At 47.4% G+C, this 15992-nt stretch overlaps 1 protein-coding gene across 1 annotated transcript in view; it reads left to right on the top strand.

Annotated features, from left to right (window-relative positions):
- The window catches only part of VTI1A (vesicle transport through interaction with t-SNAREs 1A), a 397531-nt gene extending 382447 nt beyond the window's left edge, over positions 1-15084 (top strand). Inside the window, exon 9 of the mRNA XM_036828007.1 lies at positions 15013-15084. Coding sequence (XP_036683902.1) covers positions 15013-15076 — 64 coding nt within the window. The 3' untranslated portion in view covers positions 15077-15084. The remainder of the gene's footprint in view (positions 1-15012) is intronic.
- Positions 15085-15992: the final 908 nt, after the last annotated feature.

Raw genomic sequence — 15992 nt, 5'->3', positions numbered from 1 at the left:
CAGGCTGAGCCCCAGAGAGAGGCAGTGACCGTCCGAGGTGACACTGATTTCTCTGGGATGGCCTGCTCTTATCCCGGCAGACCAGAAAGAGTGGCGTCTTGTAGATAACAGTGTCCTGACTATAACACTGGTTTCCTCATGTCACAGCGGAACATGGAAATGTATGGGTGATGATGATAATGGTATTTGATCTGAGTCCCCACCTAGTGTTATGCCTGCATCTTAGAGCCCCATCCCCAGTCTTTACAGGTCCCAGGTGGCTCACAATCTTCCCCAGTGGCCTACTTGGCTTTTTTCAAGACTGGCGCAACCTCCCCACTTTTATGCTACTGTGGTAAACAGAACAACGGCCTCCCAATAATATCTACATCCAAATCCCCGAAACCTGTGAATGCATTACCTTTTATGGTAAAAGAGACTCTGCAGGTCTGAGTAAGTTAAGGATCTTGAGGTGAGGAGATTATCTCGAATTATCTGGGTGGGTACAATGTAATCACAAGTGTCCTTATAAGAGGGAGGCAGGAGGATCAGGGTCAGTAGTAGGAGATGTGATGATGGAAGCAAGAGATTGGAGTGATGCAAGGAAGGGGCCATGAGACAAGAAATGCTAGCAACCTCTAGAAGCTGAAAAAGGCAAGGAAACAGATTCTCTTCTGAAGCCTCCAGAAGGAACACAGCCCCGCCATTACCTTGATTCAGACTTCTGACCTCCAGATCTGTAAGAGAGTAAATCTACATTGAATAAAGCCACTAAGTTTGTAGTAATTTGTAACAGCAGCAGTAAGAAACTAAGACAGCTCCCATTGCAGGGAGCTGCAACGTGGTCGCTGCTGTCACCAGGATTCACAGAATTGAAAGAAATGGATGACAGCAACCTATTTCTTCCAGATCTGTTTTGCTTCTCCTCTTTTACTGTTTCCTGCAGCTGAGGGGTCTCTCCACCCTCAGGGTAGGTCATTGACTGTCGTCTGGATCCCCCTTCAGTAGCTGGAGCAGCTTCTATCTCCCTTGGAGCTCTAGAGAGCTGACCATCACCCTTGAATCCCTTTGCCTTTCTCCCAAGATGCCTAGGGCTGCTCAGGCAGACCAGATTTCCCAGGTTTTGTCTTAAAACCCCTTTAACCCCTAACTTTCTCATTCTCTTCATGATGGTCTCTTCCTTCCACCCCTTCAAAAATCCAATAAGCAGGGGCTTCCCTGGTGGCGCAGTGGTTGAGAATCTGCCTGCCAATGCAGGGCACACGGGTTCGAGCCCTGGTCTGGGAAGATCTCACATGCCGCGGAGCAACTAGGCCCGTGAGCCACAATTACTGAGCCTGCGCGTCTGGAGCCTGTGCTCCGCAACAAGAGAGGCCACAATAACGAAAGGCCCGCGCACCGCGATGAAGAGTGGCCCCCACTTGCTGCAACTAGAGAAAGCCCTCGCACAGAAACGAAGACCCAACACAGCCAGAAATAAATAAATAAATAAATAAAAATTGTATAACTTTAAAAAAAAAAAAAATCCAATAAGCAAAGCCATAAACTCAAGCAAGAATGGGAATCAAATTCCTGTTTTCAAATAGGAAGCAGGAGCAAGGAAGTTCTCCCTCTGGTTCCTGGGATGACAAGAGCCACAGGATCGCTCCATCTATTTCTGTCCTTATAGTCTGAGCAAACCCCAGAGGCTGCATTCTGCAGGCAGCTCCTACTTGCTTCCAGGAGAGAGGTCCAGGTCCCAGGCCCTCTCTCAATGTCCTCAGAAAACATTCTTTCCTAATTCTCCTGTGAATCTTGCTCACCAAGTACAATACCCACCACTCACCAGGCCAGGGACCCACAACTCCAAATGTGATAACTTAGATGTTTTCTCTTACAAACCCCAGGCTTTTCTGTGTGCTCACTGATTCATTCTACCATTGAATATTTCCCTAGAATTTCCTGGGTGCCAAATGCTATGCCCAGTTGCTGAAGAGACATATCTCCCAGCTGAGGCACAGGATGCCAGGAGTAAAGAAACCATCTTGGCTGTTACAGCAGATACCAGGTAGACCAGAAGAACCACCCAGCTGAGCCCAGTCCAAACTGCTGAATCATAAGGAAAAAATGAACTGTTGTTGCTTCAGGCATCTAAGTGGTTTTAGAGTGGTTTTCTTACATAACAATAGATCATTGAAATATTTCCAAACCCAGCCCACACGTGAGGTGGAGGACTTGCCCTTCTCCTTTGGCTGGCTATTTCTGACTTCTTGGCCCAGCTCTCCAGATCCTTCACCTGTCAGCTGCCAGTAGTGCTGTAACAGGCAATGGCACTGGGAACACGTGCCCAACTGGTTCTTTACGTGGCCAGGTATAATTAATTAATTAGCCATTTGTGAGCCCCAGACAAGGGGTAACTTTGGTGAGGAGCCTTTGGAGCTGGAGCCATTAAGGGTTGGATGAGGGTGACTCTGGGGCAACCCCAGACACAGAGGTCCACCTCATGCTGCCAGTTACAGGAGATGCTCTGATGACACAGCTTCCATGATGACAGGGCCACTCATCCCCAAAATGTATGGGCCAAAGCATCTCTTCATACCCTCTATGCTCCAAGGAGCAGAAGACCTCAACCTTGCAAAGAGCTGCTGAGGAATGGGAAAGCAGAAAGAACTGATGCTTCCATTTTATCAGATCTCTCCCACATGAAAGTGACAGCTGTTTGAGGGCAGAGACCAAACTCAGTTGTTTTGGATGACCGATGTGGAGGAAGTTAAAAATGTCACCAGCCACTTGTATGACTACAGATGGGCACAACAAGCCACTATTCATAGACGAATCTCTTGAGGGGCATATGTAAGTCAAGCAAGCAGCACTGCCCCTCAGGGAAGGAAAGCAGACACTGTGTGGCCCCCAAAGTCTGCTATTCCCCATATACCACACCTCTTGGTCTGCAGGGCTGGTTGCTGGTGGGGGAAGTAGGCAAATTTGCAGAAGAACCAAAGAGCCTCTTGGGAAGAAAAAACCTAGCCCTTGACCTCTTCCCTTTTGAAAACCACAATTTCTTGAATCCCTCTCATGTAGCTGGAGGGTCCTAGGTAAACTCATGGACAGGAAGGAGAGGAAAAGACACCCAGACTCTGGAAAAGTCAAAGTGAAGGAAGAGGGAGTTAGGGAGTTTGGGAAAATGACCATGCTCAGACCCTGGAGAAGGAGGAGACCTCGAGGGAGACTTTCAGCATGTGGGGAGTGTCATGAGAACTAATTGAGAAACAAAAGAGATGTGACCATGTTTAGTACCACAAGCTGGAGAAGTAAATCATGGCAGTTACAGCAAATCATACATTTACTGTGGATAAGGTCACCCAGGCTATTACCGTATTTGATAAACATTCAATTATTCAATTTAGTAAACATTTATTAAGGCTTGGTGATCACAGCTAGGACGGGAAATCAGAGATGCAAAAAAGTGATTATGATTTCACATGATTAGTGCAGAAAGAGAAGTATATACAGAGCCCAGAGAATGATGATTTCTAAGGGTATTCAGGAGGGCTCCCAGGAGGAGGTGACCAATGAGATGGGTTTTGAAGGGTAAACAAGTGTTCACTAGTCACGGCAAAGGGTGGGGTTCATCTTTAATGGTTGGCAACCCATGGTTTGTGGGCAGGTCTACCTAGCTTAAAGATAGAGAAACAAAGCCAGTTTCCATATTCCATTTCCAACAGACAGACATGTAGATTTGATGCTGGGTGGAGGGAAGCTACTGGACTCCCCATCCCCTTTGGAGATAACACCCACTGGGGCTCTGGCATGAAACAACCTTATAAGTCACAACTGCTAGTGGAATCAACCAGCCACAAAGGTTGTAGTTTCCATCAAGTCTCTGTACATAGAAGAAACCAAGGAAGAACAAAACTGCACATCAGCAACTGATAAGACTCCAAGTGGTGACAGTGCTAGCTCTGGAGCCCTCCACCTACAGGAGAAGTTTCTACATCGTCTTAACACATGGGCATTCACCCTGCCCTGTGGCTCTTTCTGCCTGAGCCCTGAGTCAGGGCTCCCAGCTCTGAGACCTCATTTGTGGAGATGGTCTCCCCAGCAATCTGGTACCCATGGTAACCCCTTTCCTCACTCAACAGAGTGAAACAGATCAACCCTCCAGCACATTGACCAACACCAGTCTTTAATGGTGACTCGGGTCTCCTGGTCTATAGCTGGTCCCGCCTTAGAAAACCCACCGTTGACTCTGGAGGGCTCCGACTGGGTATCCATTGGAGGGGGCAGCCCTGAAGTAGGTATTACCCCTTTGAAAAGAACAGATGTCATTCTTGTCACTTTAAATTAACTTTAGCTGAGAAGGACTGACAGAAACACGATGCTGGGTGAACTATATTTGACTGATATTCTGTCAAATATTGCACGGGGTTGTGATCCACAAGTTTTCCCATCTGCTGCTGCTGTCTGAGTAGCTGAATGCACAATGGCATAATTACCATATTTTGTTCAGATTTCCCTCCATCGTATCAGAGCCTGTGAATGTGAAATGTGCCCACAGAAAAAGGAAACCCCAGTGGGGTGGGTGCAGGGGCAAGGACATCCCTCAGCTCTTCCCTGGGGGAGAGCTGGGGAGGGAGGAGAGCTGCCCGAAGGTGTCCCTGCCCTCAGCCAGGAAGGTGTACGTCCTGGAAACAAAGGAGGAAGGTGGAAGGTCAGGAGTAAGGAGCCAGATTAAGATCACACGAACCTGCAGCCCTTAGAAACTGGCTTAATCCATTTTATAAAGAGTTGGGAGGGGTTTTCTCTCCGAGAATATAATACCTTGCACATCTGATCAGCTTTTTTCCCAGAACATTTCAAAGCTCTCTGCAAATACAGCAGAGTCTCCTTAGATTAGAGCCCAGCCTATTATTACCTGGCTTTGGAGACACCCCAGGTCAGCGGGTCACCTGGGGCCCTGTGAAATAAGACAATTCCCTGCAACAAAAAGCCTGGTGTGATGTGGTTTGTCTAACTAGTGGTTTTCAAACTGTGGGAGTCATGGGACCCTTAAAAAAAAAAAAAAAAGAAACAGCTTGAAGCTCAATTCTTAATTCAGAACAAAGTGGATCTATTGTGGTTAAAGCAAAGCTACAATGCGAAGGGGGGCAACGATGGGTCCACTTGACAGCCCCGCCCATAGTTGGAAGACTATTCTGGAGGTCACTTGTGTCCCCATCCCCCAAGCAGAGGTAGATTTTCTGTAAAGCTAGTAGAACTTAAGTTTCTTCAGTATACCTTCCAAGTCTTGGTACCTAATTTTATTTCTATCATTTTGTGTTATTTTGATAACAAGGACCCCCCCCCCAAAGATTGTTTCATGTAGAACCAGCTACACAATTTGCATGGCCAGGTACAAAATAAAAACTTGGACCCTTTTTTCAAAACGATTAAGAATTTCAAGATGGCAGCGGCGGAGCATGAAACCAAGCTTAGGGCCCTTCTAAGCCTGGGGCCCTGTGTGACCGTATAGCTGGCATACCCATAAGACGGTCCTGGTTTCACAACCTGTAGAACCTGGATCTGTCCCTTTCTCCAGCTTTCCAAAGAAATGCCAATAGGTCCAGATGAATCTCCACCTTTCCTGAGAAGTTTCTTCCATTCTAGTGAGTCAGGCTGGTCAACCTCACAGGCCCTCGAGAGACTCCCAACACAGTGCGTCTCCTTGCGCCCTCACTTTTTTTTTTTTTTTTTAAATAAATTTATTTATTTATTTTTGGCTGTGTTGGGTCTTCGTTGCTGCGCACAGGCTTTCTCTAGTTGCAGCAAGTGGGGACTACTCTTCATTTCGGCGCGTGGGCTTCTCATTGCGGTGGCTTCTCCTGTTGCGGAGCACAGGCTCTAGGCGCACAGGCTTCAATAGTTGCAGCACACAGGCTCAGTAGTTGTAGCTCGCGGACTCTAGAGCGCAAGCTCAGTAGTTGCGGCGCACGGGCTTAGTTGCTCTGCAGCATGTGGGATCTTCCCGGCCCAGGTCTCGAACCCGTGCCCCCTGCATTGGCAGGCGGATTCTTAACCACTGCACCACCAGGGAAGCCCGGCACCCTCACTTTCATATAGAAGAATGGCCTTAAGGTGAATGGCTGCATTTGCAAACAGAAACTATAGCAGCACAAAGAATCCACTGTATGTTCAAGGACTGGGACTGGAGCGGCACTTGGGGGAAGCTCTGGATACACCCCCAAACCCCCAGAGGATCGGGCAGAATCATTCCGGGGTGCTCCTTGAGGGCTTGGGCCTCATATACTCCTTTTCTAAGTTCCCGATGATATTTGGCTGGGGTATGACTGACAACGTGTCATTGAATAAACACAGCCTGTGTTCCAGCCAAACAAAGTTGTGGTTCTCTGACTTTGCCAAACTCATTACAAATGACAAACCTTTGTACATTTTTTTCCCCTGCCCAGAAAGCTCTTCTTTTCCCTTCTTTAATCCAGGTCCTATTCACAGGCTAAATCCCTGCTCCCGTGTTCCCTTCAGGTGGCCCTGCCCTCGAGATGAAATAGGCCGCCCTGACTGGAGAGTAAGGAGAGCCACTTCCTGAGATATTTGGGTTGAGGCTAGAAAAGTGATTAGTGAATGTACCAGGTAGGGTCTACCCGGGAAATAGAAGCCACCTAAGTGGTGAAACAGAGGCGCTTGGATGCAGGAATTGCTTTTGTCAGACATGGAAGAGCTGAGAAGCCAAACAGGGGACGTTGAGTCAACCTAGCGATGAACAGTGTAGGAAGCCACGACTACCCTTGGCCGGAGGGACGGGAGGCGGGGGCGGGGGTGGGTGGTACCACAGTGAGCCAGGGCAAAGCTGCTTCCACAAGAGTCAGTCCAGAAGAGGTGGAGCCGTGGAGGAAACAAGATGCTAGAGCCTCTGTCCACGGCAGAATAGGATGGGGAGAAATCCTCTGTGGTCCTTCCTTCCGTCATCCCCTCTCCCTCCAATTCCTCCCAATGGCCTAACCCAGCAGGAAGCCTGAGACATGCAGCCGCAGGGGCCAGCTCCCTCTGGGATGGAGCAGGGTGTGGGTAGGATCTGGGGGCCAACAAGGCCAGGACTGCGTGCAGGAGTATTGGAGTGACGCTCCAGGGCAGGCAGGGAGAGGCAGTTGAACTTGATCATGTTTGGGAAAGTTTCCAGCCCTGAGATGGGCACTTGATAGGAATGTTCTTTCTTTCCATAACAATTCACATGATTATGGCCTTAGAAATAAAGTTTCCCTACTCAGTGAAATAACAGAGAAAAGTCCCTTGGATATGTAATGTCCCACCAGGTTAGTATTTTTTATAACTTAGGAGAAATTTTGTGTTTTCTGACTTGCAGATTCACTTCCTTTTATAAGACAATGAAAATTATATAACCCATCAAGTTTCCCTTTTTGCCTTAGCTGCCAGGAAGCTCTGAACTAAATTCAAATTTCCCAGATACAAGTTTTTAATTATATACTATCCCCTTCTACATTTCTTTAAATCCACAATTTCTAGTTTAACCCTCTCATTGATTAATGTTTTATAAGACACCTCAAATACTTTAAGTAGCTGATAAAGTATACCTTGGCTTCTTTTTCATTTAAGATGATTCCAATAGTTCCTATTAATTGAATTCTTCCTCACATTTGCTCCCTGTCTGTTCCCCTTCCCCCACAAAACTTCCTAGCGATTTGTCATTTTCCCACGTTAAGAAAGCCACAGACCCTTTCCACTTCTCCATGGCACTCTCTTACTCCTAAATTATCACTGAATCTCTTTCACTTCCCCTTCCACTGCCCTCTTCAGAGATTTCCTCTCCAGCAGGGCATGAACCCTTCCCAAGCAGTGCCAGCATCACGGGGCCCGCTAAAGAGGAAGCTGAAAGTCTGGACAGAGAAGTGAGGGCTGACGGAGGTGGAGGGCTGGTGTTTGCTCCTGAATGGCAGCCCTCAGGGGTTTTGGGTCACTGACCTGGTTTGAATCCGGCTCTGCCACTCACCTGCTGTGACCAATGGACATCGGTCGTGCCCACCATTTCGCAGCACGGTGTCCCTCCCCATGCTTTTGGTAATGTCACTCCAGCTTTTCTCTAGGGATTACGTCTCTCCCACTGCATCCAGCCTGGATGGGACTGATTTCTTTTCTTTCTTTAATTTTTATTGGAGCATAGTTGATTTACAATGTTGTGTTAGTTTCAGGTGTACAGCAAAGCAGTTGTTATACATACACATGTATCCACTCTTTTTGAGATTCTTTTCCCATATAGACCATTACAGAGTACTGAGTAGAGTTCCCTGTGCTATATGATAGGTCCTTATTAGCTATCTATTTTGTATATTGTTGGCACTGACTTTCAAAATGTCACATTCTCCCTGCCCAAGGTGTAGTCAAGTGACCCAGATAAAGCCATGATACTCTCTCCTCCAAGAGGGTCCATTTGGAGTGGGGCGACAAGCTGGAACTCGTTCATCTTGCCCACAAACCCTGGTAAGCTCATCTCAACTCCCGCTACCTCCAAACCCAAAGCAGACTGCATGCTTGTCCTTACAAGGCCTTCAGGCTCAGATTTTCCTTGGATTTTGAAAAATGAGTTGCTGTTACTGCAACCAACATCCGCAAGTGATGCAGAGCCTGATCCTGGGCAAGTTACCTAGCCTCTTGGAGTCCCAGGTTCTGCATCTGTTTAACGGAGACACCAGCACACACGCCCTGGGGTCAGGGGTGATGCGCTTAGCCCATCATGGTGTTTCACACCTATTTCATCCCTCCTTCCCTGCTCTGCCCAACAGGTGACCTGCCAAAGGGCATGGAACCTGCCCCCATTCCACAGCTGGCCAGTGGCCCACGTCAATGGTCAAGTCTCCTGAGAACTCATGTTCTTCTTCAGGACCTCTCAGCTTTTCAAGGAATTCCTTGGGATCTCACCAGAGGGTGAGCTGTGGTTTACTCATTTCAATGGGGGAGAAGCAGAATTTCTAGAAACCTCGTCCTGAGGAATGAAGGCATCAGATTCTCCAGCTGTGGCCCTTCACCAAATGCCCGGGTCCAGGCTCCTACATGGCGGAGCTGCTGGGCTCAGTGGATTCCTCTCTCCATAAAACTGCAACCAAGTCTGTTTTAGAAACATAGGCACAAGCAGACTCAGCTTTGAGCGGCCTCCTGTTTCCTGAGCACTGAAGATCCTCCCATCCTCCAAGAAGACTCTGCAAGCATCCTCCGCCCTGGGCCACGTGAACCTGGAGCTGGATGAGGCTGGACGTGCTCGGCTGCCTCCCTGGGTCCCTGTTGTCCTCCGAGCCCATCTCTAGAGAGCACCGTTCTCACTGAGAGTGGGAGCTAAACAGCGATGTTCCCAAGCCCACGGCGGACTCCATGGGGAACCCACTGGCTATTCCAACGGGCCGGCCACAAAGCCTTCTTAAAATAATAACTACTAACAGTATCACTGCTGTGCATGTTTTCACATCAGTAGAAACTAAGTTCATTCCCTTTATTTTACAAATGCAGAAGCAGGCTTAAGCAATTGAGGAAAATTGACCAAGGTGACAGGGCTATTAAGGAATGGAGGGATTCTCAAGAATCTCCCACAGGTCTACCTGACCGCAAAGCCTGTGCTCTTTACCACCGTGCTCTACTGCATCTCTCGTGTTTCTGGGGGGAGGCCCACTGGGACCCCCATTCACAGTCCCCAGGTGAGCAGCAGCTACCTGGAGACCGCAGAGAGTGAATATACCTGATTCCTGCTGCTGCTAAGAGGCTTGGGAAAGTCGTGGTTCCTCTCAGATTCTCAGTTCCCTCCTTTGTAGGGTGGGGGACACACTACCACCTCTGCCTCAGTGCAATGACATCATGGACAATATTCTGCACAGGAGCATTGTGAGGTGTATCAGCAGCTCGGAGAAGACAAGTGTGCGGAGTGAGGAGACACCTGCAGAAAAGGGAGAACGAGAAGGAAGCGATGGGAAGGAAATGATTCTTTGGAGGTCTGCCAGGATCCTGAGACAGCACTGCCCTCCAGCCCCCTGCCCCTCAATGCTGGCACACCCAGCAGTGGTACCAGGCGGGATGATTCCTCCAGACCTCCCTGAGGGAGGGGCAGGAGCCAATAATGGGTCAAAAACAACAGGGTTCTGTGAATTCACAGGGAGTCTTTGCGCTGTGGGCCTCTAAATAGTTCTGCCAGTTCTTTAAGTCCGCTTGGGCTTCAAGATCTTCTTGCATCTGCTGGGAAGGAGTTGGAGAAGCTTGAGAAAGGATGGGAAGCCCAGGCCTTGACCTTCCTCCTCTGTCGCTGCCCACAGACCCAGTGACCACAGGATTTTCTCTGCCCTGCTCCGGCAAGCCGAGTGGCTTCCCCTCACCCACCCCACCTTCATCTCCTCATTACAGAACAAAGGAAGCTGGCTCTTTCCCTCCAGTCCAGAGAGGGTTCCTAATTGGCTTTCCATTAAAGGGAAAATAGACTACTGTTTCCACCTCATTATTTATGAGCCTTTCTGGAAGTGTATTTCCATGCACTCTGGGATTACTCACGCCCATTTTGCTTGGCCATATTTTATGATCTGTTTTATTTATTCAGGGCCTCTATTGGGTACTCACATCTGAAACCAATTAAAAGCCAAGAAATAGGAAAAACCAAATAAACACCTGGAGATGTCCAAACCCAGGCTTTCTGAAGCCTGCAACTGGGGGACTGGAATGGCTAGGCCGATAGTCTAGGCCACGGGAAATGGGGATCTCTCTCCTAGAGACATTAGTTGACAAGGCCGCACAAGATGGCGGCACATTGATTCGAAGACCTGTAGACAGAGCTCGGGCTGAGATTGCCTGGGTCCTTGGTTCTGAGATCTCCCTGTGCAGGGCAAAGGCATTGCTCATGCATGTTGGGGTCCCCCTCTCTGCCTGGCAAATAGGAGGAACTCAGCAACCCTTGGCTCAGCTTGTGCACATCCCCACCGTGACGTCTGTGAGCGTAGGTATGTGCACACCGTTGCACAAATCTGGAGCAACAATGTGGAGAACCGTCTCTATGAATTTGGGAATGGTTTGCCTTTTATAAACACTGTCTCCAGCTCTACTCTAAAAGGATTCTTGGGGGTAAACGTGCTCCCTTTCAGTCTCAGAAAAACAGTCGCCAAGCTTGGTATTCCCAGAGACTGCCAGACTCCTGGAGACTTAATCCAGGTGGGGGTGGGGATCTCAGGGAGAAGAAGACAAGCCCTCATCTTTTTCAGGGGAGTCTGAGACCATTTCACACATCTTTATAGGATGTGCTTTGAAGTCCGTGCCCATGGACAAACCACCCTGCACCTTGTTTGTCCACGTAAGATGCACAGAAGCCCCTTTTTCATTCTACCTGCTCTTCCCCTCCCCCAGCTTCAATCCCTGCTTGGACCAGAGGCCTCTCTCTGCTACACTTCCCACCTCCACCCGGGAGAGTCAGTACATTGGTGGGTGGTCTCTGTCCTGAAGCCAAACGCCCCCTTCCTCCCCTTCAGCTGAGCTGGGTGTGTGGACAGTACGAAGAGGGGCAGGGGTGAAGGGCCCCAGCAGCCGCCTGTTGGGCAGACAGATAGATGGTGTAAATGCCAGTGCATCACGGAACTTTGCAGAGTTTCAGTTTTGATTAAAAGAAATGATGCACATCACATCTCTGATGATGTTTACTCTCCAGGATATTTGTGTTTATTATAACTTGATTTTATACACACACACACATACGCATATTGCGGGATGGGACTGGCCCCCCGAATTATTAGGAATAATGCTGCTTAGAGGCTTATCCCTCCCTTCCCTTAGTAATTTATATAAATCCTTCCTTCATTCATTTGTTTGGTCATTAATTCAACAAGCAATGTGTTGGGTGTGTCTATGTAGCAGGCACTGGCTGTACATCTGATAGATGCTAAATAAAGCCTCCCTCCCCTGCTGACATCTCAGCCTGAAACCTTCTCTTGGGACAATACATTTCAGAGGTTTACTCCCCACGATGAATGTAGGAACTATAAAAGCCATCAACTCTTGAGGCAGGAGAGGAACTAGGAAGCTGACACAATTCTACTTGTCCACAAACCACTGCTTCCAAATGTGAGGTCTGTTCTTCTATATCTTGGTCACATTCTGGTAAACATGATGACTTCTTGCTTTTACTACACGACTGGCCTGACGCTTCTGAATATGAGAAGCAAAGTTATCCAATTTCTCTGCTTTCTTCAGCAGCACGTGGGGACTGATAATGGTGAGGATTCAGGGAGCAAATGGGCATGTGAAGTGGGTGGGTGTGAGGTGGAGATTGCCAGCACAACCACAGACCGGCTCCTACCCTAAGAAAGGTTCAGACTTTGGTGATGTCAAGGTGGGCTGAGGGAAGTGGAATTGCTCTGCGTGACAATAAGAGAAAACTGCAATTTCTGTACCATTGGTTCTGGGGAGCCCACTGGCCACTTAGGGAAAGCTAGATACCTCTTCTTAGGTTAATATTTGTAATGCATAAAATGAAATATATAGGATGAAAAAGAAGCCAAATATTTTAAAGTATGGTTATCAAAATATTTTTTAATGTATTAGAGTAATTTGCGGGCTGCTTTAGAAATACATTTAAATAACAAGGCAGTACATTGAAAACATAGGCAACTTCAATTGAATTTTATTTTGTAAAGACATACACACATGAAGGCTGTTGCTTCTTGGCTTGATCCTGGCCAGTGTGACATATTTGTCTTGGAAAGGAGAGTGCACATGTCCTGTTGGACACTCAGTTGATTTTGTTTTTCAGTTTGATGGTTCTAAGTGTTGAAAATCCTGATTTACAAAGATAAAGTGTTGCAAGTGTATTTGAAAAGTCCACAGCTTGCTTTACAAGGAACACACAAAGCCCCTAAAGTTTATGGAGTTAAACTCCAGTTGTGGAAACACAAAACTTCACCATTTGGTGGCTGAACTGCCAGGATCAGTGTTACTCAAGAGTTAACAAGTTACATTGCTTAAGTATCTGCAGAGAGGAACTGTGATATTCTGCAATCTAGGAGCAAATAACTGGCATCATGTCAAAGGAGAGCATAAATGATATTTCAAGATCTGCAATAACTGTAATGCAATATAAAAATACCTGGATTTCTCAGGTGACAGTCATGGGTATTATAATACCTGTGGCCTTTAATGAACAAGAACATCCTTGTCCTAATGTCTGAGCTGCAATGATGCAGACCTCTCTGCTGCCTACATAATCCTCAGACAAGTCTCCCCCATTCTCATACGTGCTTCGAGTGATTTGTAATAGAAATCAATGAAGGGGCTGAATTTCATATTTGGGTCAATCCAGGGGGATTGTAAGTCCATCAATCAATGAAACAGATTCAGCTGAAGTGGGAACCTGGGCCAGAGAGGTAAGGCTCACCTGGAAAATGTGCAGACCCTCAGGGAGGGCTTTGGACCTCCATCAGTCCTAGAGTGCAGGTCCAAGGTGATCTCATCTAAATCTCAGTGTCCAGGGGCCCCTGCCGACATGGGGTGGCATCAAGAAAGCTCATGGGACCTATTATTATACAGGAGGAGGTCAGCAGCTCGTAGCTCTGATATCTGGGAAGCTGGAGGAAGCTGAGGAACGGGCCAGACTGGTGCCCTGGCCTTCTCAATTGCTCTTTTCATGGCGCACCACCCTTCCCTGTGGCTCAAGTATCCAGAAGAGATGTGGAGCCCTATTTGGTTTGCAGTACTCCCTTCACCATTGCTAAGCATTTGGCCCTTTCAGAGTCTGAGCGAGATGCTCCTGGCCGTTGCCAACCCAGGCAGTTGTTGCTGAAGGGGCTCTAATGAGAAGCCAACAGATGAATCTCCTCTGCCCTACCTCCAGCAAGCCTACCTCTTCCCCACACTGCCCTGCGCTGTTTTGCGAGTTTTCCTCCTACTCTCAACCTCATTCCTCTTTCCCATTCTTCTGGATGTTAGAGTCACGACCTTTGCGGTTTATGGGCCACCAGAGACTGAACTAAATATGTTAGCTCTGAGTCCAAACAAGTAATAGCCGGCCAATTAAATTAATAATCCATATTGTTACAATGTTTAACCATGGCTGTTTCCTCAGCGGTCTGTTTAAATCACAGCCAAGGCCTGACCTATTAAAATGAATAACTGGAATTATGAGAAACACCATTTAATAAACACAGCGAGGAACGCAGCACAATTGGACATGAAATATTTATTACCACTTGAAGCAAAGGGCTGTTTGGGACTTTAAGATGGGATTAATGAATGCATTTTAATGTCTAACTCACAAGGTGGGAGTTGGGGCTGGAACCAGAACGGAAGGCCCTTTGGGAGTTTCTTGGAAAAATCAGCTCACATTATATTATCACATTGTGCCAGGCTATTTGTTTATGTGAGGGCCTCCACCAATGCTGAAAGAGCAGGAAGGTGGGCATCTGATCACTGGCTTCTCAGAGGCCTCGTATTTGCTCAGTAAAATTTCCTGGATGGATGGATGGATGAATGGATGGATAGATGGGTGCGTGGGTGGATGGATGGACTGATGGATGGGTGGGTAGTTGGATGGATGGATGGATGGATGGATGGATGGATGGATGGACTGATGGGTAGAAGGATGGATGGATGGATGGATGAGTGGATGGACTGATAATAGATGAAACATTTTGACACCTTAGTATGTACACTTCAATGATATTGGAAAGATAAAACACAGCACAATGCATGACACATTCTAAATTCTCAGTAAATGATAACTGTCATTGTAGTTAGGAGAGCAAAGTCTGATTAATTTACTATAAAAATCAATGCTCACATTTGGCAATTCCTCAGGAGCCCCAGAGCTGCCCCAGGACCCAACTTCCACACCAACTGCCCCATTTATCTTTATGTATTGAGAGCCTGTTTTGGATTACATATTCTTCTTTGACTATTTTTGACTTTTCTCAGAAAGAATTGCTCCTTTCCCTGTTTTCCCAAAACTCAATGTCTTATCCTTGCATTCGCCCCGACATGTCCCCATTTTCCCTGGTATGACTATATTTCACAGGGTCTATTCCCTTTTCCCAGGTGTCAGCTCTCAAGTTTTGATCATGGATTTAGAAAATGTGGTTGCTGTAATGATAACCCTTAGCAAGTCAGGTAAGTGGGGAAGCTTATCAGGGATATATAAACAAGATAACTGGGCCTTCCCTTTAGGGGAACCCCAAATGGGAAAAGTTCCTGCCAGAACTTGCTCTTCAGAGAAAGTGGAAAGCAGGCAGACCGAGCTGTATGCTGATGGGGCACATGTGACAGTGTGAGAGCTGGTGGGGAGAGGGCGACACAGGAAGGCTTAGCTTTGGTTTCCCCTTTAAGAACCAGGGAACATCTGGAGACCACAAAAGTGCCCTCAGGTCCAGTCACCATATCCCCAAGCCTAAAATTAAATGTATCAATAAAGGCAAAATAGGCCAAGGGTAGTCTCATCTTGAGTAGGTAGAATCTTGAAACTGAAAGTAGAATAAGAGGAACGAGCTTTGTAAACGAGGGTAGATCTCTTACTCTTGGGATGATGTTGAGCATCTTTTCTTTCAATGAGGAAAAGATGGTTCTAACCTTATGAATGATTGATGGGATCTCCCCACCTCCCCACTACATTCAAAACCCAAGAATGGTCCCAAATAGAAGTGCCATAAGTGGCCAATATAGTCTCATGGATGTGACATGGGAAGCTTGCCTGACCCCAAGTGACCTTCAAGAGACTGAGGTTTCGAAGGGCTCTGTCTGCACTCTGCAGATCTCATGTTGTCAGTGTTACTGTCTGTTACTTTGATCTCTTTAATCCATAAGGATGCTTTCAGGGCGGTGGACAACATGGCTGCGTCGGAATCCTGTTCTTCTGTACGTTGGAGGGGACTTCTGTCAAACTAGGTAGAGTGGCTTCTTTATCGCCCATCCGTCCCCTACCAGATTGTGAGTTCCTGCACAGTAAGACTGTATCTTATTCATCTCTGTATCCCCCACCATGACTTGCTCAGTAGAGAGCACCTTCCTGGTTCTCAGCAGAA

Source organism: Balaenoptera musculus, chromosome 16, assembly GCF_009873245.2.
Source record: "Balaenoptera musculus isolate JJ_BM4_2016_0621 chromosome 16, mBalMus1.pri.v3, whole genome shotgun sequence".
Classification (NCBI taxonomy): Eukaryota; Metazoa; Chordata; class Mammalia; order Artiodactyla; family Balaenopteridae; genus Balaenoptera; species Balaenoptera musculus.
The sequence above is the reverse complement of the archived record's forward strand: the minus strand, read 5'-3'. Positions and strand labels throughout refer to the sequence as shown.